Consider the following 15,853-nt stretch of genomic DNA (forward strand, 5'->3'; position numbering starts at 1 on the left):
TTCTGATGCTGGATTTTATGATGGGGATGAAGGTAAGGTTTTCTTCTGACTCTTCCATGAAGGTCTTGTGGACTGGTGCACCACCACTCCTAAGTCTGCTAAATCTTCCCTTTAGGTTTTTTTTCACCACTTGCATGTTTATTTTCAAGTCCTCATACAGTCTTGAACTCGCTCCAAGCCATTTCTACTGTACATGTTTGGATTATTAAAGGAGTTCCTGGGCGGCTGGCTGTTTAGACAGTCCGATCATGTCTCTGGTGCACCGAGAACTTTCTACCTTGATTGTAGTTCAAGCAATATTGAAATTGCTGTATATTGAGGAAATAACAGGAGTCCCAGTTTAAATGGCCGTAGGAAAATATATAATTCTTTTAGAATGCATTGCAACAGAAAATGCATTACAGCATGATAAGCTTTGTGCCAAGTACTCCTGGTACCAGGTAGCTTTAGAGCTGTGATAGAATTGGATAAGAGTCTTGCAGTTTCACAAGACACACGAACAGACCAGATTGCTTAGACAAATAAAATGCCCCATGACGTCATGCCCTTCAGACCCGATACTGGCAGTGCTGAATGTCACAGGCTCTGTTTGTCCACATGTATCAGTAACTTAGAGACAATGACGCCAGATAGAAAAAAAATAGGTCGTGCTGTAATGGATTGATGTAAAAATAAAAATAAAAAAAAAACTGGGCCAAGTGTTGATTAAATCAGGAAAGTTCTAATCGAATGGCTCACCTTGCGTATGAACCGTTCAGGGCAGAATGTAGTAGAGAAGAATGGTTACCTGACTATGTTGGGGTGAGAGAGTTTCTGTAAGAGACTGATTTCTCTGACGATGCTATCCTGATCCACATCATTTTTATAAATCTTCACCACCATGACCTTGCGCGTGTTGTTGTGCATCACCTGGAAGGCGGGACACACAAAACCACGACGTCAGTATACAAATAACACAATATATGCAGAAATCCCATATTCAAATGATGGATGTTTACATATATTTACATAACAGAGTTCAATCCCAAGCTTTAAAAGCCACGCCCTCAAAACGCAAATGCATAACAGCTGGATTGACCAAATTATATTAATTAATTACGCATAGTAATTAATTAGATTACTAAATAAATAATTAATAAATAGATCACATGAAGTGATCACATTTTTATTATTAAGTCTAATATATATATACTGTATGTATAAAGTCTAACTCTTATTTATTTTATAAATGTTCTATATCATAGGTCGGCAATTAGCGGCCCCCGGGCCACATGTGGCCCGCAAGCAAAAACATCTGGCCCGTGAGATTGTTTAAACTAGAGAATGAAAATAAATAAATTATATGTTTTTTTTAAATCGGACTGACAGTCTAAAAAAAACTCTTAGTTTGGAAACCTCATTTTTCAGAACAGAAATATTTCAATCTATCTAAATTCTTATTTGTTATATCTGGATACGAGGGTGAATAAGCGCATCAGCGAGGTGCAGAGCGAACGCTCAACATGCAAAAACCAATGACGTCTTGTTGTGCTTTGCGAGCACCCAGGGGTCCGTTCTTCGTCTGTCTCTAACTCAGTTAGCTGGATTTGATTGATGTGAATTTGTCCTGATCTTGGATTGTTTCGTTCTTCGATGCGCTTCTCGCATTTGCTGTCATAGCAACATATCCGTAAGCTTGAACCTGCTCGGAAGCAGGTTTATTTCATGTAAACAGGATTTAGCCCGCGCTCCTGGTGGGTTATGATTGGTTGAAATGGCGAGGTCACATCTGATTGGTTAAAGAGCACGACTGACGCGGACTGACTCACGTGGGAAAAGAAAAGGATCTTGCATATATCCTTGCATCTTGCACATTTATTTTTCAGGGGTTTGTCATGAATATGCAAATAAATAATTATATATAATAAAAATAAATATTTTATAATGATAAATTGTGGCCCCTCCTCATCTATGCTGTTCCAATTTCTACTGTTGAGATCCTAGAGAGGAAAGTCAGCAACCACCTGCGGAGATGGCTTGGGTTGCCAAAGAGCCTGAGCAGCATCGCACTTTATGGGCATAACAACATACTGCAGCTGCCCTTCAAATCCTTGGAAGAGGAATTTAAGGTAACGAAGGCTAGAGAAGTGTTGCAGTACAGGGACTCTAGTGATCCAAAGGTGGCTAAGGCTGGGATCCAAGTGAGGACAGGCAGGAAGTGGAGGGCAGAGGAGGCAGTCCAGGAGGCTGAGGCAAGGCTACGGCAGAGGAGCCTGGTGGGAGTGGTCTCAAAAGGCAGAGCTGGCTTAGGATCCTTTCTAACTTCCCAAATAAACACCAGAGGGAAGGGTAGGCGGCGTCTTGTTCAAGAGGAGGTAAGAGCAGCAGTGGAGGAGACGAGATCCTGCAAGGCTGTAGAAATGAGGCTACAGGGGGCTTGGACAAGATGGGAGAATGCGGTTGAGAGGAAAGTGACCTGGACTGAGATCTGGAAAGCCGAGCCGCACCGCATTAAATTTCTTATTCAGGCAGTGTATGATGTGCTTCCAAGTCCATCTAATCTACACACATGGGGCATTGCAGAAACACCAGCATGCCCTTTGTGTTCCAAGAGAGGCACCTTAGAGCACATACTCAGCTGCTGCAGCACGGCACTTGGAGAAGGGCGATACCGGTGGAGACATGATCAAGTCCTGAAGACCATCGCTGAAGTTATCAGCACGGGACTGGTGTGGGCGAAGCAGTTTCGTCCCTCCAAGAAAACAATCGCCTTTGTTAGAGCTGGGGAGCAGGTAACCTCAGTCAAAAGAACTCCAGTAGGGATCCTGACCTCAGCTAGGGATTGGCAGCTTTTGGTGGACCTTGAACGACAGCTGAAGTTCCCCAGCCACATTGCTGTTACCACCCTTCGACCAGACATTGTACTTTTGTCTGAGGCTACTAAGCAAGCTGTGCTGTTGGAGCTTACAGTCCCATGGGAGGACCGCTTGGAGGAAGCCTTTGAAAGGAAGCTATCCAGGTACGCGGGACTGGTCAGTGACTGTCAGCAGGCTGGGTGGAGAGCAAGGTGCCTTCCAGTGGAGGTAGGATGCAGAGGTTTTGCGGCCCGTTCCTTAGCCCGAGCTCTAAGTAGTTTAGGCATCATTGGAGAGCGAAAGAGAAGAGCTATCCGCAGTACCACCGAAGCGGCAGAGAGGGCCTCAAGATGGCTGTGGCTTAAGAGAGGCCAACCATGGAGTCATGGTAGCTAGTTAGCCATCTGGACACAAGCTAGGGTCTGATCAACCCTGGCTGGGTCACCTGGTTGAGGGTGTATGATGTTGAAAGACCCGAAACACCCAATGATTCCAGGAATATCACTGAAGATGTGTCCAGATGCATCAGCAGATGTATTTACATAGTGTACACCCTGAGACATCAGTGACAGCCAGGAAAGACTGGATGACAACCATGAATAGTGTGGTGACTACTGGAGAGACAGTGACAGCTTGGAGAGACAGCAACCGGGGCAGAGTGGGCTGGCAACCCATTCTGTGTCCACCGAGAGGAGGACACCAATCTAGCTACTACGAATTCATTAGGAAAATACCCCCAGGGGTGCCCGAGAGGGGGGGAGGATGAGCATCCCAAACTGATGGACACATTGGTAACAGACACAGGCAACGGACAAACGACAATGAGCAAACAGTGTACATGTGGTAAAGTCTGCAAGAACATCCATGGCTTAAAAATCCACCAAACAAAGATGAAGTGTTTGTTGGGAGCAGGAGCAACACAACGCACAGGTGCTCAACCTGGTGAGACGCAGGAGGAGCCTGGCCCGGAGTCACCCCACAGTGCCCGGAACCTCCAAGTGCTGTCGACTAATCCCTTAAACATCAAGTCAGATCGGAGGCGGATTAAATGGCCTGCAGCCACCATGACGTCATTGTGGAAACAGTTTGACGATGATGTTGACCAAATGCTGGAGATAACAACAAAAGGAGAGGCTGACCGGAAACTTCAAGTTATGACTACCATTATTGTCAGCATTGCAGCTGAACGGTTTGGTGAGGAGGAGAAGCGAAGCTCCGGGACTTCTTACATAAAAAATCAGAGAGCAGCGAAGATACATGACATCAGGAAGGAGATGAAAGCTCTGAAGTCCCAGTATAAGGGGGCAGGAGAGGAGGGACGCATTGGACTTGCCCAGTTAATGTGTATCCTCCGGAAGAAGATTAGGGTTCTCCGCCGGGCAGAGTGGCACAGGAGGCGACGCCGCGAGAGGGCACGCAGACGAGCAAGCTTTATTGCCAACCCTTTCAAGTTTACTAAAGAGCTGCTGGGGCAGAAGCGCAGTGGAAGACTTGGCTCTTCTCAGGAAGAAATTAACCACCACCTCACACAGATGTACAGTGACTCCTGTAGAATGCATGAGCTGGGAGAGTGTAATACTCTCATAGATCCACCAGAACCAGAGGTGCAGTTTAATACATCAGATTTGCAGCTAAAGGAAGTCAGAGAGGTTGTACACAAAGCAAGGGTGAGTTCTGCTCCGGGACCTAGTGGCACTTCATACAAAGTGTACAAGTACTGTCCCAAACTCCTACAGCGTCTGTGGAAAATTTTGCGAGTCTTCTGGAGGAAGGGAAAGATCCCAGATCAATGGCGAGTGGCAGAAGGGGTGTGGATTCCAAAGGAGGAAAACTCCACTCATTTAGATCAGTTCCGCATTATTTCCTTGCTGTGTGTGGAGGCAAAGATCTTCTTTAGTACCATTTCCAAGAGGCTGTGCACCTACCTTACAAAGAACAAATATATTGATACATCAGTGCAGAAGGGTGGCATATCAGGTATGCCTGGCTGTGTGGAGCATACTGGTGTGGTGTCACAGCTAATTCGGGAGGCCAGAGAGAACAAAGGCAACCTGTCAGTGTTATGGCTTGACCTGGCAAATGCGTTCGGCTCCATTCCACACAAGTTAGTCCAGCTCACTTTGATAAAACATCATGTTCCAAATAGGTGCAGAGACCTCATAGCTGATTACTACAACAATTTCAGAATGAGGGTCTCTTCAGGAACAACCACATCAGTTTGGCATAAGGTGGAGATAGGTATCATCACAGGTTGCACTATCTCTGTGATGCTGTTCTCCCTGGCCATGAATATGCTGACCAAGTCCGCTGAGTCAGAGTGCAGAGGGCCCCGAATGAATTCTGGACAACGGCAGCCATCCATCAGGGCGTTCATGGATGACCTAACAGTCACGACAGAATCGGTGCCAGGCTGCCGATGGATTCTAAAGGGACTTGAGAAGCTAATGGAATGGGCCCGGATGCATTTCAAACCTTCCAAATCAAGGTCTATGGTGCTGAAGAAAGGCAAGGTGGACGATAAGTTCCGGTTTTACATCAAAGGTATAGCCATACCAACAATCTCAGAGAAGCCAGTCAAGAGCTTGGGCAAGGTTTTTGACAGCTCTCTGAAAGACTCATCATCTATCCAGTCAACTTGTGCTGAGTTGGATGGCTGGCTGAAATCTGTGGACAAGTCTGGTCTACCTGGAAAGTTTAAAGCCTGGGTCTACCAGCATGGCATCCTTCCCAGAATCCTGTGGCCCCTCCTCATCTATGCTGTTCCAATTTCTACTGTTGAGATCCTAGAGAGGAAAGTCAGCAACCACCTGCGGAGATGGCTTGGGTTGCCAAAGAGCCTGAGCAGCATCGCACTTTATGGGCATAACAACATACTGCAGCTGCCCTTCAAATCCTTGGAAGAGGAATTTAAGGTAACGAAGGCTAGAGAAGTGTTGCAGTACAGGGACTCTAGTGATCCAAAGGTGGCTAAGGCTGGGATCCAAGTGAGGACAGGCAGGAAGTGGAGGGCAGAGGAGGCAGTCCAGGAGGCTGAGGCAAGGCTACGGCAGAGGAGCCTGGTGGGAGTGGTCTCAAAAGGCAGAGCTGGCTTAGGATCCTTTCTAACTTCCCAAATAAACACCAGAGGGAAGGGTAGGCGGCGTCTTGTTCAAGAGGAGGTAAGAGCAGCAGTGGAGGAGACGAGATCCTGCAAGGCTGTAGAAATGAGGCTACAGGGGGCTTGGACAAGATGGGAGAATGCGGTTGAGAGGAAAGTGACCTGGACTGAGATCTGGAAAGCCGAGCCGCACCGCATTAAATTTCTTATTCAGGCAGTGTATGATGTGCTTCCAAGTCCATCTAATCTACACACATGGGGCATTGCAGAAACACCAGCATGCCCTTTGTGTTCCAAGAGAGGCACCTTAGAGCACATACTCAGCTGCTGCAGCACGGCACTTGGAGAAGGGCGATACCGGTGGAGACATGATCAAGTCCTGAAGACCATCGCTGAAGTTATCAGCACGGAACTGGTGTGGGCGAAGCAGTTTCGTCCCTCCAAGAAAACAATCGCCTTTGTTAGAGCTGGGGAGCAGGTAACCTCAGTCAAAAGAACTCCAGTAGGGATCCTGACCTCAGCTAGGGATTGGCAGCTTTTGGTGGACCTTGAACGACAGCTGAAGTTCCCCAGCCACATTGCTGTTACCACCCTTCGACCAGACATTGTACTTTTGTCTGAGGCTACTAAGCAAGCTGTGCTGTTGGAGCTTACAGTCCCATGGGAGGACCGCTTGGAGGAAGCCTTTGAAAGGAAGCTATCCAGGTACGCGGGACTGGTCAGTGACTGTCAGCAGGCTGGGTGGAGAGCAAGGTGCCTTCCAGTGGAGGTAGGATGCAGAGGTTTTGCGGCCCGTTCCTTAGCCCGAGCTCTAAGTAGTTTAGGCATCATTGGAGAGCGAAAGAGAAGAGCTATCCGCAGTACCACCGAAGCGGCAGAGAGGGCCTCAAGATGGCTGTGGCTTAAGAGAGGCCAACCATGGAGTCATGGTAGCTAGTTAGCCATCTGGACACAAGCTAGGGTCTGATCAACCCTGGCTGGGTCACCTGGTTGAGGGTGTATGATGTTGAAAGACCCGAAACACCCAATGATTCCAGGAATATCACTGAAGATGTGTCCAGATGCATCAGCAGATGTATTTACATAGTATAAACGAAACAAATTTTATAACAAACAATATAAAAGTATACATGTATTTCAAAAATATTAATATTTCTATTTTTTCATATACAACATATTTATTTTCATATTGCTTATTTTATTTCATTGTCTCATGTAATTTGTAAAGCATTAACCTCTAAATTTATGTTATAATATAATATTTAATAGCGATTATGTGGGGGGGCAATCCACGGCAGGGGGCATTTCTGCGCATAACACGTGTTACAAAAAAAAAAAATGGAGCCACTCTTTTTCCATTTCGTCAACCAATAGCAGGGCTTGTGATCAGTGAGTAGACAACTCAATCCAGCCATACTAATCATCAACAACAGGTGTGCTCGAAGAACTAATTTAGCCGGATCGTAATTAGCACGATGATCTCATCTTAGATGCGTCAGTTTATTTCGGTTCTGTCATTTTACGAGCGCCTACCATTCATCCTCCCCTATTCATTCAATAAATTAGCCAATGTTTTGGTCGTGGCCCGCCATGTAATGGCTTGGAAAAAATCTGGCCCGAGGCCAAACTTAATTGCCGACCCCTGTTCTATATGAAATGGTATCATAATGTTAAATACCAGGTTTATCAGTGTTCTGACTCTTCTAACTAGTAAGCATTCCACCAAATATCTTCACCGGCCACTTTATTAGGAACTCATGCAGTTATCTCAGGTAGCTCATATATGAAGTTATTTAAATAGCCAAACAAGCAGCAGTGTGAAAATAAAAATAAAATGCAGGACAGGAGCCATGGTTGGTGGGTTTGAGTATGTCAGAAATTCTTGAAAAACCAGTGTATAGTTTGCCCAGAATGGTGCATAAGGTGTTAAACCCATAACGGCTACAACTAGCACGCTATAATTCCATGTCAGAGGACGGTTCATCTCAAACTGGTTTGGTGCCTTCAACTGCCCTACTGTATGTGTCGCCCGATCTGGGTCTAGTGGAGCGTTTCTGGAATGTAGTAGAACGGGAGGGTTTACAGCTTGGATATGCAGCTGACAAATTTGCAGCAACAAAGCAATGTCTCCAATACTTTGTGTAATACGTACACTGATCAGCCATAACATTATGACCACCAGCCTTTGCCATTTAAACAATAATGACCTGTGTGTTCTGACAACTTTTTAACACAACCAGCATTAACCTTTTCCCTGAATTTTAGCTACAGTAGCTTTTCTGTTGGAGCCGACTACACGGGCAAACCGCTCCCCATGTGCATCAGTGATCCTTGGCCACCCATGACCCTGTTGGCAGTTTAGTTTTTCCTTCCTTGGATAACTTTTGGTATGTCCTGACCACTGCAGACCGGGAACATCCCACAAGAGCTTCAGTTTTGGAGTTGATCCTATCCTCGAGCAATCACAATTTGGCGCTTCTCAAAATAGTTACATTTCCAATATCTGGAAATGGGTGGAATAGTTTTAGTTTTAGGCAGCAAGTGAATCTTTTTTCCTGAAGTTGATATGTTGAGCATGCATAATGATTTGTGTGACTTTGACGAGGGACAGACTGTGATGGCTAATAATTAGCTAATAATTCCTAATAAACTAATAATCAGATACCTAATAAACTGCCTTTTTTTCCTTATTTTCACATTTCTCAACTAAAGGTGGGGACATATTTTTATTATTATTAATTTATTTACTTATTCTTACTTATTTTATTATTTTTTTTAAAAAGTGCGAGCCATCTGAGAAAACACACCAAACATCACAATATCCATGACAAACCGCACTTACCTTATAGACTTTGGAGAAGAAGCCGCTCCCGATAAGTTCATGGCTGAAGTTCTCCCAGAACTCGAGTTTCCTCACGGCTGTGCGCAGCTTCTGCCAGCGGTCCACGTGGTAGTACGCATCTGATGACTCATTGTACAGTGTTGGACTGCTGGGTTCAGACGAAACGTCCACTTCACACATCCTGTGGATCTGAGCTACAACACAGATGTTGTAGAGAGAACGTTAAACATGTGCATGCTGCAAAGAAAAAAATCCTGCTCATCTGTGTGCTGCTTTTGAGCAGAGTGTAATTTTCAGCTTATACAGTAACATACTTTGACAGCTCTACTTTTCCAATACGTTTCCTGCTGTTTCCTGTAACTATCACTTAAAGTAAGTTAAGAATTGAAGGAAAGCAGCTGTAAGCTTTTATTGAAGCCAGGTCCAAAGGTAGGCATTGTTTTCATCCTTCATATTTATAAATTAAATATTGGATTTATTACATGTCAAGGTAAAAATCAATTCAATCAATTTATAATATAGCACTGCTGAGTTCTGTATTCTGATTGGTCAAATTGTGTTGTATTTTTATAACAACTCCACATAATTAAAGCATATAACAGATTTAACATTTCAGTGTGTCTTGCCATCAAATTGAATCTGTCTTATTGGAACATGTAATTTAACATTTGTGAAAGACGTTGCATGTGTCAGTATGTTTTCTCAGTCGTCATGACAGGGGACTTCTATGGTTCTAGCAATTCAGCACAGGCTTAACGTTTATATTCAAACTAATATATACCATCAGTTATCTCACTGTCTACTACATTTAAGTACACCTAGCTAGTACTGTGTTGGACCCCCTTTAGCCTTCAGAACGACATGGATTCAACAAGATTCTGCAAAGATTCCTTAGAGATTTTGTTCCATATTGACACAATAGCATTACAAAGTCTCTACAGATTTGTCAGCTGCACATCAGATCCCGTTCCACCACGTCCCAAAGGTGCTCTATTGGATTGAGATCTGGTGACTGTGGAGGCCGTTTGAATACAGTGAACTTACTGTCATGTGTCATACTCACCACTTATGTTATCCTCACTTATCATCTATACCCCTTTAATCTATATCCAGGGTCATGGAGGGCCTGGAGCCTATCCCAGGTGACTTTGGGCACGAGGCATGGTACACCCTGAACAGGGTCCCAATCCATTGCAGGGCACACACACACACTTACACACTGGTCTTTGGATTGTGGGAGGAAACCAGAGTACACGGAAGAAACCAACATACCAAGCACGGGGAGAACATGCAAACTCCATGCACACATAAAAACCTGGCCTGAATCGAACCCGGACCCTGGGGATGCAAGGCAACAGTGCTAACCACTACACCACCGTGCCCCCAGTATGTTATCCTCTGGATCATAAAGGGATGCAGATTGTCAGCAACAATAATCAGGTAGGCTGTGGCATTTAAACAGTGCTTAATTGGTACTAAGGGGACAAAATTGTGTGAAGAAAATATCCCTGACACTATTACACCGCCATCACCGGCCTGGATCATTAATACAAGACCGGATAGATCTATGCTTTCATATTTTTAAACACAAATTCTAAACCTGGGGAAATCAAGACTCACCAGACAATCAGAATATATATATTTTTTTATTATTATTTTGGTAAGTCCATGCTAATTGTAGCCTCAGTCTGATGCCATCCTCCTCTGATCTCTGGCATCAACAAGGCATTTTCACCCAAAGAACTGCCGCTCACAGGATATCTTCTCTTTTTCAGACAGTTCTCTGTAAACCATAGAGATGGTTGCATGTGAAAATCCCATGAGATCTGCAGTACTCAGACCAGCCCGTGTGGCACCAACAACCATGCCGCGTTCAAATTCACTTAAATCATCTTTTTTCCTCATTCTAATACTCTGGTGTCAGGGTGATTTAGATATTTGTGTTAAGTAGTTGAATAGGTGTACCTAATATAGGGTCATGATGAGCCTGAAGATCTCAGTGAACTAATGTCATGGATGGCATGCACACAATCACACATACAGTACATACTGTATGCTAGGGGCAATTTGGAAATTTCAACCAATCCAATGTATGTCTTTGGTCTGTGGGAGGAAACCAAAGTACCTGGATGAAACCCATCAAATATGGGGAGAACATGCAAACTCCATACACAAAGGCAAGATTCAAACCCCCAACCCCTGGAGCTACAAGGTGACAGCGCTAACCACTGAGCCATCATATGACCTGAAAAATTCTATACAAAATATAACAATTTCACCATATAAATTGTTTTCCAAGGGTGTCACGCATCAACTGGACAGTCATTAAACTCTGAAGTCATTCAAATCATTTTCATTGCTATAAGAATAGTGTGGATGATAGCAAAACATATGTGTCCTTATGAAAGGTTAACAGCTCATATTTGAGTTTTTTCGTCCCACACTACTCTGTATCATCTGAACCACTTCACATGAAAAACACAAGCCTGAATAATCATCGTATTAATAAAGCAATCCTGAAGCGTGTTCTAATCATAACCCACACACAGACACTGCATTCATGTAGGTGGGAGTGTGGGAAGATGAAAGCGAACTCGCACAGAAGCCTGATTTTGATGTCAGGAGTGCTCAATTAAATTTATTTTTTATTTTTTTGTATATACTTTTTATCGGATTTGTGTGGAACAAAATGCTGGAGGATAATGAAGTCTTAAAATGGTGAGCAGAGCTCTGAACAGGTTCACATTCAATGGGCTTTCACTACCTTTACTACATTCACTGGTACATAAAGGAAAAAAATATGATGCATTTTAGGATTGCTGTGAGAGCTGAGCAGGTATCTTAGCAGCTATCACAAGGAGATGTTGTTACAGTAATGTTTACCATAAGAATTTCATAATAGAGACATTGTTTATGGGAACATTGATGCTTTAGACTCTAGAGATGGGTCGTTCATGAACGTTTCACAGTTCGTTCTTTTTGAACAAGTCTTTAACATGACTCAGAAGAATGAGTAATCTTCCAGAGTAATTAGTTCATTTTTTCCTGGGCACGTATGTATAGTAAACAGAAATTTGTAGATTGTGTAGGTTTCATCCAAATCGTTCGTTCTTTTGTCACGTGACTCCCATAGACTGCATCACACAGAAAACAAAATTGAGCGGTTCTTTTCATGAACAAACGATTCGGACCAGAAGATATGAGAAGTGAGCTGCTCATTCTGTTTATCATAATATGTCCTTAGCTGCATTGTAATATTTTTATAACTGGAACCAAAATTTCTGTATGTAGACGTGTTGGGGGCCTGTTTATAAAAAAAAAAAAAAAAAAAATATATATATATATATATATATATATATATATATATATATATATATATAGAGCACTGGATGGACTAAATGACTAAAGTAGTGCTGCACCACTGCCTATTTGTAGAAATGAAGCAAGGGGAATTTCAGCAGATAGACAAATGACAGATAGACAAGTGGGGTATTTTGAAATTTGTTAAAAAAAAAAAAAAAAAAAAAAAAAACGGGTTAAAATTATTGGTTGACCCAATGCTTTATAGGAACCTATGATAATCAAATCTTATAATATATTGTAAATGGTAATTGTGGGGCCTTTTCCTTTAATATATATTATAAAAAAAAATAATACAATGAATGACAAGAACTGGTCAATGGTCAGTAAAACCAAAACTCAAAAAGTGCCACTCCCAAATTTATACAAGTCCATCTTTCTATTTATGTAGCATTTACGGGAGGAGTCTCCGGCACAAGTATGCTTTTTTTGACATGGGAAAGGCTTCAGGACATGGTACTCTATGGAGATTATGGTGTAAAACGTGTTTGCACAATACTGTACAAATGACTTGAGCCACTCATCATTTCTTCCAATTCAATTAAAGCAATGGGAACAAATATTTTACTGTGACCGGCTGTAAAGTGCCTTAAGATACAATTTTTAAAAATGGTTGTTTCATGTAAACTCAGCAGCAATCTCATTTCCGTCTGTTCCACACAGCATTCAGCATCACCAGTATACAGTACTAATCACCGGTCTGATCATCTGTCATAATCTACACCTGGGTCTTAAAGTTAGATGCTTTTTTTTTTTTCAACAAACTAATAAACATTAATTAGAAACTGCTTCGATACAGGGACTGGACTGAATATTAGCTCTAAAATCTTTCCAAAAATGTCCTTCAGGAATCCTGGAGATCTATTCCTCAAGACTACTGTACATTAAAAATACCAAAAAGTCTGGCTCTTATAGAACTTTAAAATTATGAAAATCATTTTTAAATGTAACATAATATATACAAAATGAAATAGCAAACAGGCATTTAACAAATCAGTTATTTATAACACTGACTTAATGTCGCTGGCTTTAGTTTGGATGATAGACTTTATTTACGCTACAAAAATAAGTAGAGAAAATAGAGTTTTGGTTACAAGTGTTATATCTACAACTCACACCAGATGGTTCATCAGCATGTTAGTTCGAGCATGTGGACAATTTTCCCACTACAACCTAGCGTGTGCAATATTACTCACACTGATTGGCAGGATAGTGCTGGTTTATACACGTGTTTACCCCACAGGTGTTGCGAGTGGAGTTATCAGTGTTATCAGGGAGGAGCTCACTGCAGAGGAAATGTCTGGACTGGCACTTTTACATGAGTGGTGTGATTTTGTGGCTGTGGATGAATAATCTACTGCGCTTCATCATAACACAACACACTTGTAGAAAACTCTTGCAAGTTCTCTCTCTCTCTCTCTCTCTCTCTGTTTCTCAATCTGTCTGCCTCTTTGTTTCCATTCTGTCGCTCGCTCAATTTTTTCTTTATTTTTCTCTCTAGCGCTCTCTCTCTCTCTTTGCATTTCTCTCTCTTCCCATCTGTCTTGTGTTTGTCTCTCCTGCTGTCTCTTTCTCTTACTTATCTTTATTTCTTCTCTCTGTCTATCAGTCAGCATCTCTTTCACTCTCTTTCTCTCTCTCATAATTCTCAGGTGCAATCCCCCCCACAAACAGACTTTACAGAAGTGTAAAAAATACCCAAAACAAAACACACAGCTTATAATAGGCTAATAAGGAAACGAGCAGTTCCTTGTTTTCTCTTGCACTAACGTTCCTTTGGCAGTACATACAGGATGACATCAGAGCTAATCTAAATGACATTTCCGGATCATTAGAATTTACTGTATATTGATTTCCTCATGAGGCGGCGCGGTAGGCCTTGCACCTCCAGGGTCCGGGTTCGATTCCCGTCTCTGTGTCCATGGAGTTTGCATGGTCTTCCTGTGCTTGATGTGCTTCCTCCCACCGTCCAAAGACATGCAGATTAGGCTAATTGGAGTTCTCAAATTGCCAATAGTGTGTGTGAGGGTGTTCCCCGCCATGTGCCCAAGTCTCCTGGAATAGGCTCCATGCGCAATGCGACCCTGTATACAGGATAAAGTGGTATAGACAATGAGTGATTTGCTCATGGAAGCACTTTCACCTTTAAACTCCAGGGTTCGGATTCGATTCCCACCTCGCGTCTCTGTGCATTTTTTTACCCATGCTTAGTGGGTTTCCTCCGGGTTCTCCGGTTTCCTCCCACAGTCCAAAGACAAACAGACAAGCAGATCCCAAATTGCCCATAGTATCTAAACACCCATGTGTATACACCTCATACCCTAAGTCTCCTGGGATAGGCTAAAAGCCCCCGGCGACCCTGTATACAAGATAAAGTGGTATAGATGATGAGTGAGAGAGTCAGTTATTTCCTTATATATGGCATGAACCAGCATTTGCAGCATCTGACTAATTTAGGCACTACAGTATGTAGAAGAGTCGGTTCACCCGCAGTTTGTTTTTAGAATGTGACAAAGCATTATTTCTGGGTTTTACTCAAATATGGTTATTTAATTAATTATTATTGACACATACTATATTATACAACACTATACTGGTACAGTTTTAGAAATAGTTTTAGAGATAATAGACGACAATGCGACTTTGTCCGCCATCAATCTGCCAGATGTTTCTCAGCATTAGTCTTCACAATAGTTTTTTTTTTTTTATACACTTGGTCCTAAACCTTCACCGTTTTGCAGGGTAAGGGCAAACATTTACTCACTCAGAGTTTACACGCAAGTGTGTAAATTCCAACTCGGTGAGACGTCTGCTTTTGCTCTGAACCCACAGTTTACTTACTAAATTTCAACTTCTTCATTCCGGGCCTTCTGAGATGTCTATCTATGTACGCTTAATGATTACAAGCCTAATCTTTGGTAAACATGAACTTCCCTATTTGTTAAGTGTGATATATGGTTTGAGACATGTTGGGCCTGTGCTGTTCTCTCTGTTAACTGTGCACTTAATTATTGAATGTTTTTAATCAGTTTCTGTTCATTTAAATATATATATATATATATATATATATATATATGTATATATATATATATATATATATATATATTATATATATACAGTATATATATATATATATATATATATATATATATATATATATATATATTTTCTGCTTATTTTATACCAACGCTCTGTTGGCTATTTGATTCTGACTGGACAGGAAGTGTTGACATAGTAACAAGTTACACATCCGCTCATTCTATGGATGTTCTACTTAAACGGCTTACAGCTACATGCATGCAATTATTGACATGATAACGTTATCAGCAATTAAATGGCTTATTTAATGTTTGGTGAAGGAGGTGTCAGTACTTAAAAGACATAGGAAATGGTTACTTTATTTTTCAGTTTGTGCCTTTTGAGGTTTGAAAAGATAAAAAAAAATGCAAATGACTGGCGTGTAATGACCGTCATAATAGATACAAAGTATGTTGTGTTTATTCTTTATTAAAAAAAAAATATCCTTGGTAATTGGTTCTTGTATAACACTTCAGGGCATAATGTTCAGAACATAATCATCCTCAGCATAGTAATCATAACTTTGCTTCATATTACTATTCAATTTTACCCTAAACATAAATGAACATCCAGTCTGAGGGACTAAATGGAAAAAACAAAACAGACGGCAGACATGCATAAGGTTTCCAAGTCAAGCCTAAG

The 15,853-nt window shown here is 42.0% G+C and overlaps 1 protein-coding gene across 1 annotated transcript in view; it reads right to left on the reverse strand.

Moving 5' to 3' along the window:
* zgc:162952 (PKc_LIMK_like_unk domain-containing protein) overlaps positions 1 to 15,853 on the reverse strand; it is a 40,497-nt gene that overhangs the window by 13,921 nt on the left and 10,723 nt on the right. Inside the window, exons 3-4 of the mRNA XM_053480529.1 lie at positions 8,774 to 8,967; positions 788 to 909 (exon numbers count right to left, since the gene is read on the reverse strand). Coding sequence (XP_053336504.1) covers positions 788 to 909; positions 8,774 to 8,967 — 316 coding nt within the window. The remainder of the gene's footprint in view (positions 1 to 787; positions 910 to 8,773; positions 8,968 to 15,853) is intronic.

This window comes from Clarias gariepinus, chromosome 21 (genome assembly GCF_024256425.1).
Source record: "Clarias gariepinus isolate MV-2021 ecotype Netherlands chromosome 21, CGAR_prim_01v2, whole genome shotgun sequence".
Taxonomy (NCBI): domain Eukaryota; kingdom Metazoa; phylum Chordata; class Actinopteri; order Siluriformes; family Clariidae; genus Clarias; species Clarias gariepinus.